A 15,568-nucleotide genomic window follows, 5' to 3' on the forward strand; every position below is an offset into this window, starting at 1 on the left:
TGCTCATCACTCGCATCACCTTCGTCAAAAGAAGGAGCGCGTGGACCGTGCCCAAATACCCGGCGACGTTCTTCAGCAGCACCTTCTTCATCTTCAAGGCGGATAGAGCGACGTAGAGGCGGTCGATCTCGACGAGGACGACGAGGAGCTTCTAGTGTAGCAGCATGTGGCAGAGGCGGACGAGAAGGAGTTGGAAGCAGTCGGTCGAGCGATAAACCGCGACGGGGCCGGAGCGGACGCTGTTGCCGTTTATCGCGAGGTCCTGCTGTTGGGCTAAGCTCCTCCGGAGTAGTGGGCAATGCTGCCCCTCGCCCAAACTCAATGAACCAGAGTTCGTCTTTCAATTCACACTCTCACTTTTTCTCATTCATATCTTTATTTAAGTAGTGCAGTACATAATGTAGCACTAAGTCGTAGCAATATTTGTATTCAGTCTGGAATAAAAGAAAAGGTGTAAATAAAATGGTTTTAAGTTTTAATTTTTTTTACTTTCTTTTCGCGCTGATCGAAGTAAGTTGTTTACCTACAAACGGTTATCTATATAACAAGTAACGGCAGCCCTATTTCTGTGTGGATTTACTAGTGGATTAAGAATAACGCTGGGCAGCACCATATCTGCGCGTTCATCTTCAGGAATACGAGTCATTATTCATGTAGGTAACCCAGTGATTTTTAATTTTTAACGCTTTTCAAACTTTAATCTAATTTTGTATGTGAACTGCGTTTTATAAGTGAGTAATAGATTCTGTTGAACCTGATTCCCTTTACAAACAGCCTTACATAGCGATGTTCAACTCACCATGTTCTCGACAAGCTGTGGTCGATGACGGCGTACTGTTTTTACAGCTTGGAATACGTCAACCTCGCCATGTTGAATCACTTGCTCAATACATGCATTTGCTGCGCAGTACACTCCCGCACGACTTCTACCGTCTCTGGAAAGAAAAATGCCATTAACAAAATTCATTCACGGGTAGATCATTGTACTAGAAAAAAATTACTTACGGCGACACAACGCAAACGGGACCGTAGTCGGTGCGTTGTCGCCACCGTTCTACCATGTTCATCAGTTCAACTAAGGAGTTGGTAGAAGATGGCACTTTATGACCCATAGGCCAACAAGTAAGCTGGAAAAGCTGCACAGTTTTTGGTGGTGCTTTTACTCCCGCCATAAGCTCCGTCAGTGACACTATCTACAAATAAAAATATTATACACAATTCATTGCATTTGAATTCTACTTTTATATTTAGTATTTTTTAGGCAACAATTCACAGGGAAATGGTGAAATCTTCCAAAGCTATATGAACTAATTAATAATATTAATAATATATAGAGTTATATTATTGAATATGGTTTACTTGTACACTAGCCTAAAATAAAAATAAACGAAGATTTGTTGAATAGAAAACTTTAAGCAAAGAATTCAATGACGTGGCTATTGCCTAAAGTAGATTAATTGTTACTATTTACAAGGAGGAAGTAGTTCAGTTTGTACAATAGGCGTATTTTATCTAGATACCAAAGAGTAATCCGGCGATTCAAAGAAATGACAGGCTATGAATGTCTACGTGACAAGGTTGATTCATCGTGAAATCGACATTTCACGTCAAAGCGAGACAAGCTTCAAGATTTCGCGGTCACGTGAGCTCTGATATTCTACGACGACTAACTGTAATAAGCTGCTAGAAACTTCTTAGATGTAATCGACTAGAACAGTTACAGATTGTCACAAGTTTATTAGACAGGTGAAACTAATCTTCATTTAGGTAAAGATTTTTCATTTAAGACATTTTTGAATTGTTGTTTTCCTATAATTTAAGATTTTATTTCTTTTAAATGGCGATGTTCGTTTACAGAGACAAAGTGTAAAAAAGGTACAGAATACTAAGGTAGGAATAGCCGTATATAAAGAGGATCAATCTTCAGAAATTCGTACGCTTCTAGTTGTGATAGAAAACAAATCTCTGGTGAATCTCAGATCAGCAAAGACAAAGAAACAAGCTGTAACTTCTACCATATGAGTATCTAATGAATATTGTACACGACAGTGTTTATTACGCTAATAATTAATATAAACGTAATAAAAATAAATTTGGCTAATAAGTACATTGATAAGGGTAGTATGAATTGGTTAACACCCTTGCAAGGTCCTGTTAAATAATATAGTTTGCCAGAGCCATATTGAAACATTGAAGTTATTAATAAAAGAAGAGCAAAAACAGTTTTTTTGCCAACACTGAACTGCTTTTTTTATGAAAATTACCAACTTGCAATGACATTTATGTTTTCTTGGTCATCTTTAGCATGTTACAATTCAAATAAAATAGATATTAATATAAATCAATCAATATTAGAAATTATGAAAACAGCCAATTTTTGTAGTTCGATTTAGTGTACAAACTTACACTTACAAATTAAAATAAAGCTAAGCACACATTTAACGTAAGGTACTTATAATTTTTACACCGTTTATTTGACAATATCATATTTTTGAAATCAGTTTTGTCCTACTTAACTGTGTTTATCAAAAATCATAAAATAGAAATATATTACAGGTAACGTTTATCTTACCTTTTTATTTATCCGAAAAATCCAAGTTTTAATGTTGGTGTAATGATTATGAGAAACGTGGTCAATTGTGAACACTGGACCGTACTTCTTAGAATGTCGGCCTTCAGGCCAAAATGGCGGATATTGTTGCTGAAACAAAAATGATAATAAAATTAAAATTTCACTACAAATTTTGTACTAGATTTAGTTTTAAAGGTTTTATGAGACTTACCGAATTTTTTGGAGGAACACACAGCACGACGACAGCAGCACATTCATAATCATAAACTAGAGACCAAAATTCGCCTTGTGTTCTAATTAAGGGCCATTCCGTAACAATGTACTCACGTGGTTTAGTGTAACCCTGAATAAAGTTGAAAATAATTAAATCTTATTCAGTAAAACTTGATTTATTGAAGTTATTATTCTTAATTAAAAACTTACATCAACAAATACGGCATTAATGTAGTCTGTAAAACTATTTCCTTGGAAAGAGGTCAAGTATGGACGAAAATTATCCGCTGTAAACAGAAAATTCTTTGCTCGGGTCAAAATGCTCTAAATTTGGTAGGTAACAGCAATTATATCACTTACGTGGAACTACCAAGACGTCACGATTTTTCTCTCTATTATCTCCACGATGACCACCAGCGCAATCGCCAATCGTAAACCTTGGGGTCTGTTTACAAATTTGTTGATACTCTTTTTGATATTCATTAAGCTTGGTGACTGGGTCTCTTTGTGATTTCTGTTTCAGTCTTTGCGATAGTTCAGATACAGGGAACCATGATATGCCACAAACTACATGTTCTTCCAGGGTATCGTATACAAATTTGTATTGTTCCTGAAAAATAATAAAATATTCAATATACTTAGACAGATATTATTTAATGGATTATTATGCGAAAGTAAATAATGTTACCTCATTCTCTATAAGTCCTTTTCGAGATTGTCGTAATTTCTTTAGAAATCCAAACACGTCAAAGCAATCTTCTTCCTCGGCTAGTTCCAAATTAGCGTCAATAGCTAAGTAAACACCAGACCTCCCTCCGCCATCACTGTACGCGTAATAGGGAGTTAATGCTCTTTTCTTTATAATAATTTATTTATTTTTGGACTAAAATCTCCTATACTCTCTAAAATGTTCTTTTTGCCAGATTGTTTTTTTTTTTACTACTACTATATTTTCTCGATACTTCTGATACTTCACTTATTAGTTTGTAAGAATGCTACATTTTTCTATGACATCTATCTATTCCCTGTCACTTATTTTTAGGGATCAACTATTTATGTTAAACATAGTTTTGAAATAAATACTTCGACATACTTGCAATGTACAACCATGGGACCGGCAGCCGGGTTTGTTGCTAACCGTCTTCCCACAACAGCCCTTACACGCCTTCTAAACTCAAGGAGCGCGTTGCTGAAGGGGCACGTGTGAGAGTGCCATTGAGTATAATGAAACTGCAAAATGAAGCGCTCCTCCACGACGACCTAAGTAATAATAAAACTGATGTAGGTTCTTATGGTTTGATTTGTAATATAAGATAATTGTTTATTTACTTTTTTCACACATTGACCTTCAAACATTATTTAATTAAGGACAAACAGTGCTATCACGGAAGTAATGTACTTTTATTTGAAGCGAAGATACAATAAACTGTTTGAAAATTAAGATTAATGTTTATTAAATGAAATATTATTACATCTTTTTCGCTTTTGTAAAGCCTGAATGTACGGATGTGGAAGTTCGCCAATTCCTCTTCTTGAACTATGCCAACACTTATATCTCCATAAGTTTCATCTTTCTCTTTGTTAGGTGGCCAATATTGAACACACATAACCTATAAAAATTGAAAATATTATTTAATTATTATATTATACTAAAGTGAAAATTATATAAATGATATCTGAATGTCTGTGTTTATATTTTACCTTAATAAAGTCAAAAGTTTTGGTTAGCATTACTATCGCTGCTGCACGTTCTTGCCAAATCATACGCCAGAAATCTACTACAGTCTCTTCAGTTGGCCCCTGCGTTACTATGTATGCGTTTGGCTTTAATATACTCTGTGGACAAGACAGTTGAAGAGAATTATGTTCGATTAGATGTGTTTTAACTGTAAAATTGCACCTGGTTTTAGTAGGACGACATTTTCGTCAGAATCAAAATCAAAATAGCTTTGTTACACCAGATCATTACAATCATTCATAGTTTGTAACGAGCCACCTGCTGAACTGATAAGAAATTCAAAGGGACTTGTAATTTTTTTTATGATCGTTTTAACTAAAAACATGTTTTTCTTAAAATATAAACTACTTAAAATTTATCGTGAACGCGTGAACGTCAAATTTAAAAAGTTTTCAAAGGTATAAAATAAAAATTATCATTATTTACTAAAATATATAAGTTATGCAATTCGAAAAGAGTACAATACGTGTACAAGGATATGAAGCAGAGTCAAAATTTGTAACTTGTATGTTTGCTAAAAAACAATGTTCATTAAATACTTCCTTAAATAAACAGCCGTTGCAAATTATTTCTTTATATAAAAATATAGACAAGATCTTTGCAGAATTGTTTTCTAAATATTATTTTGTGGAATCCTTTCGAACGTTTCTACGACATATTACTACATATTTCTTTCAGAGAGTTAAGAATATAAGTTTCATAAAAGTTTCGTAATGCACCAAAAAACCGAAGCCGCAACTCGTCAAGAAGTATTAAAGCCACTTCTGTTTTGAAACTCCAGAAATTATGAAAGTTATTATATTTTTAGTAGTACATAAATAAGTGACGTAACTATGATGACGTTATTCAAAAGGTGGTTTTAAAGATATTAGGTCATATATTATAATCACAAGGTTGCAAAAATAAGGCGGAACACGGAAGCTTAGCTAATAACCTTTTTATATCATAGTTAATGATTTCAGTAAACTTTTTTAAAATTTGGATACTACATATTTAAATTGATTATTATTTGCTCTTTATCATCACAACAAAAAAACTTAATGTGATTTATTTCACTGTGATCGATTGACCTGTATTATTTAGTATTACAATCAAAAGTTAGTATTTACAAGCGGACCACGCTCAGGAAATCGGATTGTAAATCGGTTTAAAGGTATTTTGGTAAAAAATGATCTACATATTCACCCCCCTTTAAGCTTTTACTAGTGTAACTCATCACCTTGTCTCATGATATAAAAAAATGTTCATATACTTACATCTATGTAGGAAGCATTAATATAATCGGAATCGGGCTCCCGATCCACTGTCTCCAGCACAACTCGGTTGTAATCGTCTGTTTAGACAAATATTTAAAATTATTACATCAAATATTACTATTAACGATAGTAAAATAAACTTTAAAAATCGCATAAACACAACTAACAGTGAACGAAAAAAAATATTTATACGTAAATTTGGATTTATTCTTTCATACACAGATTTACGAATAACGCCGGAGAATAACTGCTCAATTTCAAATGTCAAAAAGTGATATCTTCTTAGAAATAATTTGGCTAACAAAGACGATAGCATGTGCCGTCTTTTTTTGGTCTATAATTATATATTATAATATAAACAAATATTTTGTATCTAGAAATTGAGAGACTATATACTTGTAGCGAGGAATTGCGTTTCAATATATATATATATATAAGAATAACAATTAGGAAAGTTCAAGAAACAAATTATGACCGAATTTATTGAGTATTGAGATTGAGACTAGCTATTGTTATAAACTTTGTACAGTTAGGAGTTTTTGACCAGCCACATTCCAGGAGAACAAATTAATTTATTTATTTTAGAGGGATCATTTTATTTATTAATTAAATGTGAAATTAATAAAATTATTTTGTATTAATTATTTCTATCTTATTTCTTTCAAATTTCTTCGAATTTTTTTTCATTAGAAACCCCTAAGTATAAATGAAATCGATATACTTGTTCTAAAATTATGGTGTTAAAGCGTTTTGTGTCTTATTAAAAGATGTTTGTAACACTTTATCAATTTATTTAACACACGAACAAATTTTTATTAGCGCTTGAGTGCGAGCAAAAAGGACGTGCATTCGTCGTAGGACTCTGGGGCGCACTGTGCTCTGCGACCGAGTGAAAGCGGGCAATAGAACAAAGGCGCAAAAGAAACAAAAGTAACAAAAGGTCTGCGCCCGCGTCACCGGTGCGTGCATGTGCTCGCTGCACTAATTCGGCACACTATGTTCGCCCGTCGGCTACGCTCGCCTACAAAATCTTACACCTATTATTCATTCAGACATCACATCAGTGTATATACGACTCCCACAGTGTGACCAAATGGGAAAAGAGGTTTTTTGATGTACATGTACATATCTGTACTTAATATGGCGTATTGATTCATGAACGTTAAGCGGTTTATTATTCGAAATTTCCGACCTATGTCTGAAATTTGTTATTAAACATTTCTCTGTTAAAACCACATGATTATTTTTTTTTTCTTTTTAGCCGATATATGCACATTGCAATGCATTGGCGTCTTTCTGTCCCAATGGCTATCAGTTAAACGAGTGATATGCCCCATTCTATACCACATAATTATAATTACATTTCTCATTTTCCATTTAAAACGCCGAAAAGCTTCGTATAATTTTTTCGGAATATATAATTTTCACGTGGTGTGCAAATTTCAATATTGCAAGAGTATGAATTCATTTTACAAACTGCATTAACGGAATTGTTTTATAGAAGAGAGCTTTTCAGTAATTTTTCGATAATAATAGTGAACTACCTCGTAACGTTATTTTAAAGTTTAATGAACATTTATACGAAAGACTTTGGTTAATGTTTATGATGCATATATATTTGTTAACGAAGAATTTTCATGAAACGTTCGATTACTTTATTTTTCATATTCCAGTGAATTACTTTAAATTTAAACTGCTGTGAGTAGTGGGCGATTGATTTCTTTGCGCCTAATTATTTACAAACTCAATTTTTGAAAATAAAGCCAAATAAAATGAAATAAATAACATTTTATGTATAAATGTCATAAAGTATTAAGAGAAATATTCATTTTACCAGGTTACAATTTTATATAAATATTTTGAATAAAATAATAATTTTTTAAAATACATTTTCCCCTTTGATCTTCGTGCGAAAAGAGCGTAATATCTGAGTATGAAAATGTATCCCGTTGAAGCGGTTTTCAGACTTAGGGGTCCTCAGCATGAAGTAATTTTTATAAGCAGGTATCTATTCAGAACCTCATGAACATTTTCGTATTGGATCCAACAATCTTATAGAATCATATTTTCTACTTGTAACGATTTCCTCTGTAATAACAGTCAAAGGTCGATATTTTCTTAAACGAAACATTAGATATTTTTTTAGAAATAAGTCACAAAATATCATCGAACGTAAGAATTTAAGACGCAGATGTCTTTTTTATGACACACATTTACTAAATTATGGTAAATGTAGCAATCAATTACAATTTTACCTTTAATATAAATTAATAAATGTGACTTTAACATGTTTGGGTTTTTAACTACATAAAATCTTTTCCTTAAAAAATTTTTGTCCATTTTATTATTGATTATATTTTTAGATACACAAATTATTTACTTTACCTATAAGTTACTTATTTATTTAGATAAAATATATACTTACAAGGAGTAACCTTCTGGTTTTGATTTTTATGCGTATTCGTTTTCTTTGTTGCGTGCCGACAGGAATGTGTTTCCACCTTCACGGCCATCTGTACGGAAATTTTTTTATATAATTTAAAGCATTGATTACTCGGGGAATTCGTCGGCCTTTAAGAATTTGAATAAACACCTAAGTTATGTAAATAAGATATCTGGTAAAACCTGTTTTCAATACCTGAAATTCTAGTTTGTAAAGAACAGGAAATTTTCTTCTTTGTTCACAAAGTTTCTGGAAGTTTTTCAGTTCTACTGGCCGGTCTGGTATCGTCTCTGATATCGAACCGTTTTCATCAGCTGTGGAAAATAAATAACATTAAAAAAATTAATTGAACAAATGTAAAACGAATTTACCTTCTTATTCCTAAACTAACTATAGCTTTTTTTTTTCAATTAGTGATTAATGATGCAAAAAGCTAGATTTCGTGATTTTGTCGATATTAGTTCATTTATATATAGTCAATTAAGAAGATAGAATCTTTTAATGATTTTTGAGTCTTTAGGTAGATATGTTTGTAGCAAATAATAACATGTGTAATAATTAGCACACTGATACAGTGATGTACCAATTTTACCAAGAAAAATAATTAAAAAGGCTTTATTTATTCTGAAGTTTTTTAAAGAAAATTTTAGGTATTGATTTATAATTTTTGTAATGAACTCCAATTTTTTTAAGATTACTATCTAATCTGTTAAGATTTCGTCGGAATATTACAGGACAAGTATGTGATCAATTAATATATGTTCCGGTGAAATTTGTAAGCGCATTCAATGTGTATAATAATAAACGAGAACAAATTCAAAATTTAAGACGATTTAATAATATTTATATTATAAGCGCTAAAATGACGCCATTTGTAGTAAGCAATTAGGCAGAGCAAAGTTTATAACGTGTTATCATTTTTATTTGCAAACATTTCAATAGTAATTCCACTTTAGCTCTTGAAACGCGAAAAATTGTCTAAATTATTTTGTCTTGACGTATCAGTAATATAATATGTGATATTTCATTGATATTTCTACCTACGAAATACAAGAAGAGATATATGTTTACGGTTATGTAAATATGTTTAATGAATCAACTTGTTCTTACAGCGAATATGCTTTCTGAAGTAAACATTATTCGGTGAAAATAGATTTTACATAGTTGCGACTTATTATATTCCTATTGCTAGAAATCAAGTTTTCTTACTGATCTTTGGTGTGGCACAATGTTTTTGTTAAATGATGCCACTATTTATGTATTAGCCATCAAATTAATTTGATACCTCAGAAAAGAAAGTAATTCTTAAAAGCTTTAAAGGAGTGAACGTATAATTAATTTGCTATCAATTAATGTAATATTCACCCCATAAACAAATCAATAGTTTCCGAAAAAAAATTACGCAATACGTGAAAAGGGTTTTTATTATGTTCTGGTTAATACATATTAAAATTAATTATTGTTTACAATTTGTCCCTGCAGGTGTTTTACTGCCAAAAGTTATTCAGCATCATCACCTTATACAGAATGATTGGGAATAATTGTAAAAACTTTAAATTTTTTAGTGACAAATAAACTATATATTCTTCACCCTAATCACTTTTAAGCTATTGCACCTATAACCAACAGTAAATTCAGCTATCTGCTATAGTTATGACAGCATTACTGTTTAAGATTTATTCTGTTGTAACAAAACGAGCATGTTAAATTACCTAGTGCTTTATTGAAATTCTTGAAGAAGAATTCTGGCCGATAGTAGTCGTTTTTTGTCACGCTCAAAATGTACTTCTATTTCACGGAAATGATCATGATGATTTTTTTATTTAAACAATAATCTTATTTAATAAATTTCTTCACTAAATCTCTTCATCCTATTAAATAAATATTTTTGCTGTAACTTCTCCGCTGTTATCTTAACATTAGTAAAGCACCCGTGTGATACAATTAGCTTTTATTCGAATTGGAAGTTCGGCGGTCCTAACCTTTCAAGCTTAACATTAAATATTAAAATAGATCGTAGCCCACCCTGTTAAAGTGAACGTGTTGCTAAGTACAATTTATATGCTCAGTTGTTCAGTTACATGTTTACCTATAATTTTAAAATTTGTAGGAGAAATAAAGATAATTACAACTCAAGCGCTCGTTCTGATATGATAATCAGATTTTGATTCGATGTATTGGGCTCAGTTCCGGGTTAAGTTCATTTTGTAGAGCGTTGTTCTTATCGCACAGTGCTTAACCATTTTGATGGGTATATAGAGAAGGTTAACCAATTGTGTTAATAAAAAAATAATATTTCAAATGAAGAACATTTTCACGGTGCGAAATCAAATGCCCGCCACCACATAGTTATTTATTCGCCATATTCACAAAAATGAGAATTTTCGTAGACATACAAAAGTAACGGACATAGCACAGTGGGTTAGTAAAATCAGGTAACAATAGACAAGTCATATAATGCGCAGAACAGGTGGCTGCTAGGGCTATAAGGTTCTGCAGTGGAGACCAGCATAGCATAGGATGTCAAGATAAGTAGAAGAGGCGATCGGTCGTCGGAAGATGTTTAACGAAGGTCTTGTCATATTGGAAACCTATGAGGAGGATGTCCGGCGGTAGACATCATGATGATCATGCGTTTACATACGTACGTTTATATCTTTCTTCTAATCATCTTATTATCACATGTGCAAAAGTTACGAAAAAATAAATTGAATTAAATTGTATGAATGTTAAATCTTATCTTCATTTCGAATCAGACAGCGCTACAGAACAGGGCGTTTGGCGTCACTCTGCTTACGTCACCGCCTCCACCCGCCCGCGCCAAACATTTTTCCCATTTTCCTGTTGACACGCGTTTTCGTTGCTATCAGCAAACAAACCGAACTACATTTTCGTTCCTAATTTTGTTAAACATTACTTTTTATCAGGACGATATTTTTTACTTTGATTAAGTAACTAATGGATTGTGGTAGTCCAACGATAGAGGACTGATACTTGTGATCGTTGGTCGTGTGTGATCGTGGGTTTGATTTCCAGTATACAACATTATATTATTTAAACTTTGTACATTAAGTATTAAGGATTGCCACTGCTCACAAACAAATTCCCAGAGGACAGGCTGTAGCGTCTTCTGCGTAATATAATACAACATTTAGTTTCAAAAGAACAGTGCTGCTTAAATATAATTTATTAAAAAGTTAGGTTTTCTATAGCACAATTTTAAAAATTCACCACGTAATACGCTTTTTTATTTTTTTCCTTATGGTTATATTTTTTCTTTAGTTTGTTGAATGTTTATCATAAAAATGCTTTGTTTTATTTCATGTACCATTTGTAGTAGCGTCTGAATTAGAAAAGGCATTGCGAAAGCTCATCATCGGTTTCGGCGTTATAGTTGGACAAAGTCTTTAACAAGATCAACGGTCCACCCACAAGATGTCCTATGCTGCTCATGTCGGTCCGTGGTCTCTATTCCAGAGCCTAAAGACCCCTGCGGTCCTTTGTTCTACGCGCCAGGTGATCTGGCCCACTGCCACGACAACTTGCCGTTCATTATTTATTGGATTCATTACTGCCGTTTCGTAATGTCGAGAGCTGAATGTAAAATCTTATTATCTTGATAATAATTGAAGTAACTTTAAATTATCATCGTAATATGAAATTTTATGACATAATTTTAATTTATAAATTGTTGTCGGTGAAACATTTTCAACGCTAGCTTATTAACGCTCTATGAAAGCCAGTTGACTGAAAATTTATCGACGGATTTAAAACCTGCCTGCACTCGGTTTCAGTGTTACGCCTCTGTGTAACTCGTTAAAATACTTAACATTTATCAATCATATTAACATGAATAATACTGAGGATGGATCGCTAACGTATTTACAAATTAGAGTTGTTGTAAACGTAATTTGACTTACTTTTTACTTTTGACTTACTTTTTATTTTACTTTTATCGTAAAGAATTGTATGCTTTACGATAAAAGTAGTTATATTTTTATAATATTTTCACGCAAAAGATAAGTGTCAAAGGGGAAAGAGAAAATAAAATATACCTCACCAAATAAAACCTTGTCCTTACTTAACTTTATTACTTTACTTAACCGTGACATGGGTCATCTAACTGACAGTACAAAGGCATGACAATTCTGTGCGCCCTTATGGGAAAATTGATGAAAAACTGAGCTCCAGCGGAGGTCTTTTAATATCCCTTAATCTTTATTAACGCTGTTGTATCCACTATAGAGTTTCATGATACGTATTCATGTTTTCGATTTAATTATGACATAAATCTTCTAAAAAGTAGAAAATTCGCTAATACAGACAATTTTCAAGAAAAAAAAATTACTAGGATCATAACAAAACGTCCAAGGGAAACGACATCGTCTTTCTTCGCTCTTTAAATGAATCCTGTATCTAGGAGTACTTTAAATTTATTTTACGCAATGGATACGAAACGTAAACTCTCTGTTAGTTAGTTTATTTAGCAAATGGTCGTTTATCCGGACAAAATATCTGGCCTAGTAAGACACACCTCACCTAATGTTTTAAAGTAACGACGACGTAGAGCTTGAATTGGCTTAAATTTTTGTAGCACCGTAGACAATCTCCCTAATTGCTTTGTAACTTATTGGTATAAAGAAATAGCAATGACAAAAAAATAGATAACGTGACATAAAGGCCTTTGTCGTATAAATGTCTACTTTTTAGCAATTACTTATTTAACTGGTACTAAATATTTGTTTAGAAACTACAATTATAAACATAATAAAGATCCCTTTAAAGAACCTTTATAAACTACGGAACCCTCAACAAAACCAAACTTATTCTTAATGTTTGTTTAAATGTTTATTACTTATATGTAGTAACTGTTAAGTCTAAAAGGGGTAGCAAGTATTATACGTATGTATGTAATGCTGGTTAAAAGAGGTTGCACGGAAAAATAACATTTCGACGAACACTTGAACGTTGGCATTGTTACTCGCGAATGTACTGGGAATACTTACAATATTTCGTACCCGCATACCTGCTTACTGAATTTCAATTTGGACGGAGCATTTGAATATGAACTAGGTAAGGAGATTATGAATCACATACAACAAACCAGTTTCTGGTTTATAGGTCGACAGCAGAAAACTTTTAATTAACTTTTAGTTTAATCATACACCAGAATGAGGTATACTATTTGCTATCAAATAATCTACCGTAGGTTTAAGCCTCCCCTGAAGAAATCTATTTGGGAAACAACATGATCGCCACGATTGGCAGACGGGAGGATGCTGCTGCCCATCCTTTGGAAACTTATTTATGAGCAGTGACAATTAATTAAAGTACTTAATGCACCAAATTTTGAATTTTAGAAGATTGCTTCCACGGAAACCCGCAATCTATGATCAAGCAAGTCTCAGTCCCTTAATACTAGGCTACAACTGCTCGCTCTTCAATTAATATATGGTACAACCTATCCATAAAAATCAAAGGTTTGAAAAAACACATAATTTAATGATAGTATTTTAATATAGTAAGAAAAACATAATAATTTAAATTATTGTTTACTATTTGTCGCTTCATACTTTGTATTGCCAAAAGGTGGCCTGTCGCATTCCGAAAGAAAAAATTAATGTAACATAATTTACAGTGATCACTTTCTACAGGATGATTTGAGAGAGGTGTGAAAGCTTTCAAGATTTTTGCTGACAAATAGCTATAAATTCATCTCATTTACACATAAAGCATACAACTTTTACACGTAAACTAATCATCTGTACGTTTTAGATATGAAATCTATGATCGAAAGGTTATTTATTTCAATAATTAATTTTGGTATAAAAATTAATGTATATAGAATTACAAAACTGGGATTCAATAAGTGTTAGCAATAATTCGCGTTTATATTATATGTGTTAATTATTAATTTATAGTGTAGGACATTTTGTTTGATATGAGAATTGTATTAGAACAAAAAAATGTAGAGAAAGATTAAAAGAAATAGTACCGTAACCTAAGTCAATGTCGCAGTAGTTGGCGCCGAGCCAAAGGCTTGTTTAGATCACTTGTAGCTAACTTACAGTCTATTGAGACGCTTCTTGACATCTGCTCGCACTTTGTTTTGTCTATCTTTTTAATTTGTATTGTAGACTTCGTACACTGCAGATTAAAGACACTAGAGCTTTGTTAATTTATAGTAGTTGAATGTTTCATTGCATTCTTCATTCATAGATAAAAGCTATTTGCGACTTTCTTAGAAAGTAACGTAAGCATTATAAACTACAAGTAAAAACGAATTTTTTACACAAAAGACTCGATTTCAATGAGTATTAAGTAATGTAATTTCAAGTAAAATTATAGATTCCAGATAATGTTCAGTAATTTCCTTCCTAGGTTAAAAAAAAACGTTTATTCATTTTTGTGTGCTTAGAACACCAAAAATGTCTTCATAGAACTTAAATTCATAAAATAAATCAACTTAAGGAAAATGTATTCGCGTCCGCTACAGTATTAACTTAATATGTCATCATACATGTGATCATACATATATTTTTAACACTTATTGTATTTAAGAAATGTATAAATAATAGCATAATATCTAAGAAAAAACAAGTACTATTTGCGGTCTTATCATTAAAGGCAATTTCTTCTAGTTAACGTGTACATACTGTAGGAGCTTGCTTGAGGAGGAGTGATGTAGGAGCCACATTACGATATCGTCAGCGGCGCATCGAAAACGGAAATTCTATAGAAATATTATTACTTATATACATCGGTATAAATATGGGCGAAACTCGAATTAAATACTCACTTATACTTTGGACTTCGTGTTGTTATTATTTGAAGACCAACCGGCGGTAGGTAGATATGTACACTATACATACATATTAATTTAATATGTACCTATATTTTATATATAATAATAGATGAATATGAATACAATAATAAATAATAACGCAATTGCCTGAGAGAGGGTAAAGAAACATAGAAAAAAATACACTGAGTTATATGGATTAGTAATCAATGGTCGAATAAATATTACTTAACCATTTTCTTAAAAACAGGTAGCGACTTAGCACGTCTTCTATAGATATTCAGTGGTAACGCATCAAACGGCTTGTGAGGTAAAAGATTTGGCCATGAACGATGTCGCATGCGCCGACATTTTGAATCTCTTTCTCAGATGATCTCAACGAATTTTCGTCAGTTGTCGAGGAGAAATGATGAAATTTAGAATTGAGATAAAAAGGCGTATGAGAATCAAACAGAATATTATAGAGTAGATTAAAGATGTGAGCATTCCGGAGAAACCGTATGTTAAACTAATTGAGCTTAGCGCGATATTTAAAAACACGGTT

The 15,568-nt window shown here is 32.3% G+C and overlaps 1 protein-coding gene across 1 annotated transcript in view; it reads right to left on the bottom strand.

Annotated features, from left to right (window-relative positions):
• Positions 1–353: 353 nt before the first annotated feature.
• The window catches only part of Ptp36E (protein tyrosine phosphatase 36E), a 96,696-nt gene continuing 81,481 nt past the window's right edge, over positions 354–15,568 (bottom strand). The window contains exons 4-17 of the mRNA XM_068764037.1: positions 8,418–8,536; positions 8,205–8,292; positions 5,780–5,856; positions 4,487–4,621; positions 4,258–4,395; positions 3,879–4,045; positions 3,474–3,609; positions 3,146–3,395; positions 2,996–3,072; positions 2,784–2,915; positions 2,573–2,701; positions 1,006–1,193; positions 800–935; positions 354–434 (exon numbers count right to left, since the gene is read on the bottom strand). Coding sequence (XP_068620138.1) covers positions 354–434; positions 800–935; positions 1,006–1,193; positions 2,573–2,701; positions 2,784–2,915; positions 2,996–3,072; positions 3,146–3,395; positions 3,474–3,609; positions 3,879–4,045; positions 4,258–4,395; positions 4,487–4,621; positions 5,780–5,856; positions 8,205–8,292; positions 8,418–8,536 — 1,853 coding nt within the window. The remainder of the gene's footprint in view (positions 435–799; positions 936–1,005; positions 1,194–2,572; positions 2,702–2,783; positions 2,916–2,995; positions 3,073–3,145; positions 3,396–3,473; positions 3,610–3,878; positions 4,046–4,257; positions 4,396–4,486; positions 4,622–5,779; positions 5,857–8,204; positions 8,293–8,417; positions 8,537–15,568) is intronic.

Source organism: Battus philenor, unplaced genomic scaffold (assembly GCF_028537555.1).
Source record: "Battus philenor isolate CCGP_79_NKW_IND1 unplaced genomic scaffold, ilBatPhil1.0.hap1 SCAF_19, whole genome shotgun sequence".
Classification (NCBI taxonomy): Eukaryota; Metazoa; Arthropoda; class Insecta; order Lepidoptera; family Papilionidae; genus Battus; species Battus philenor.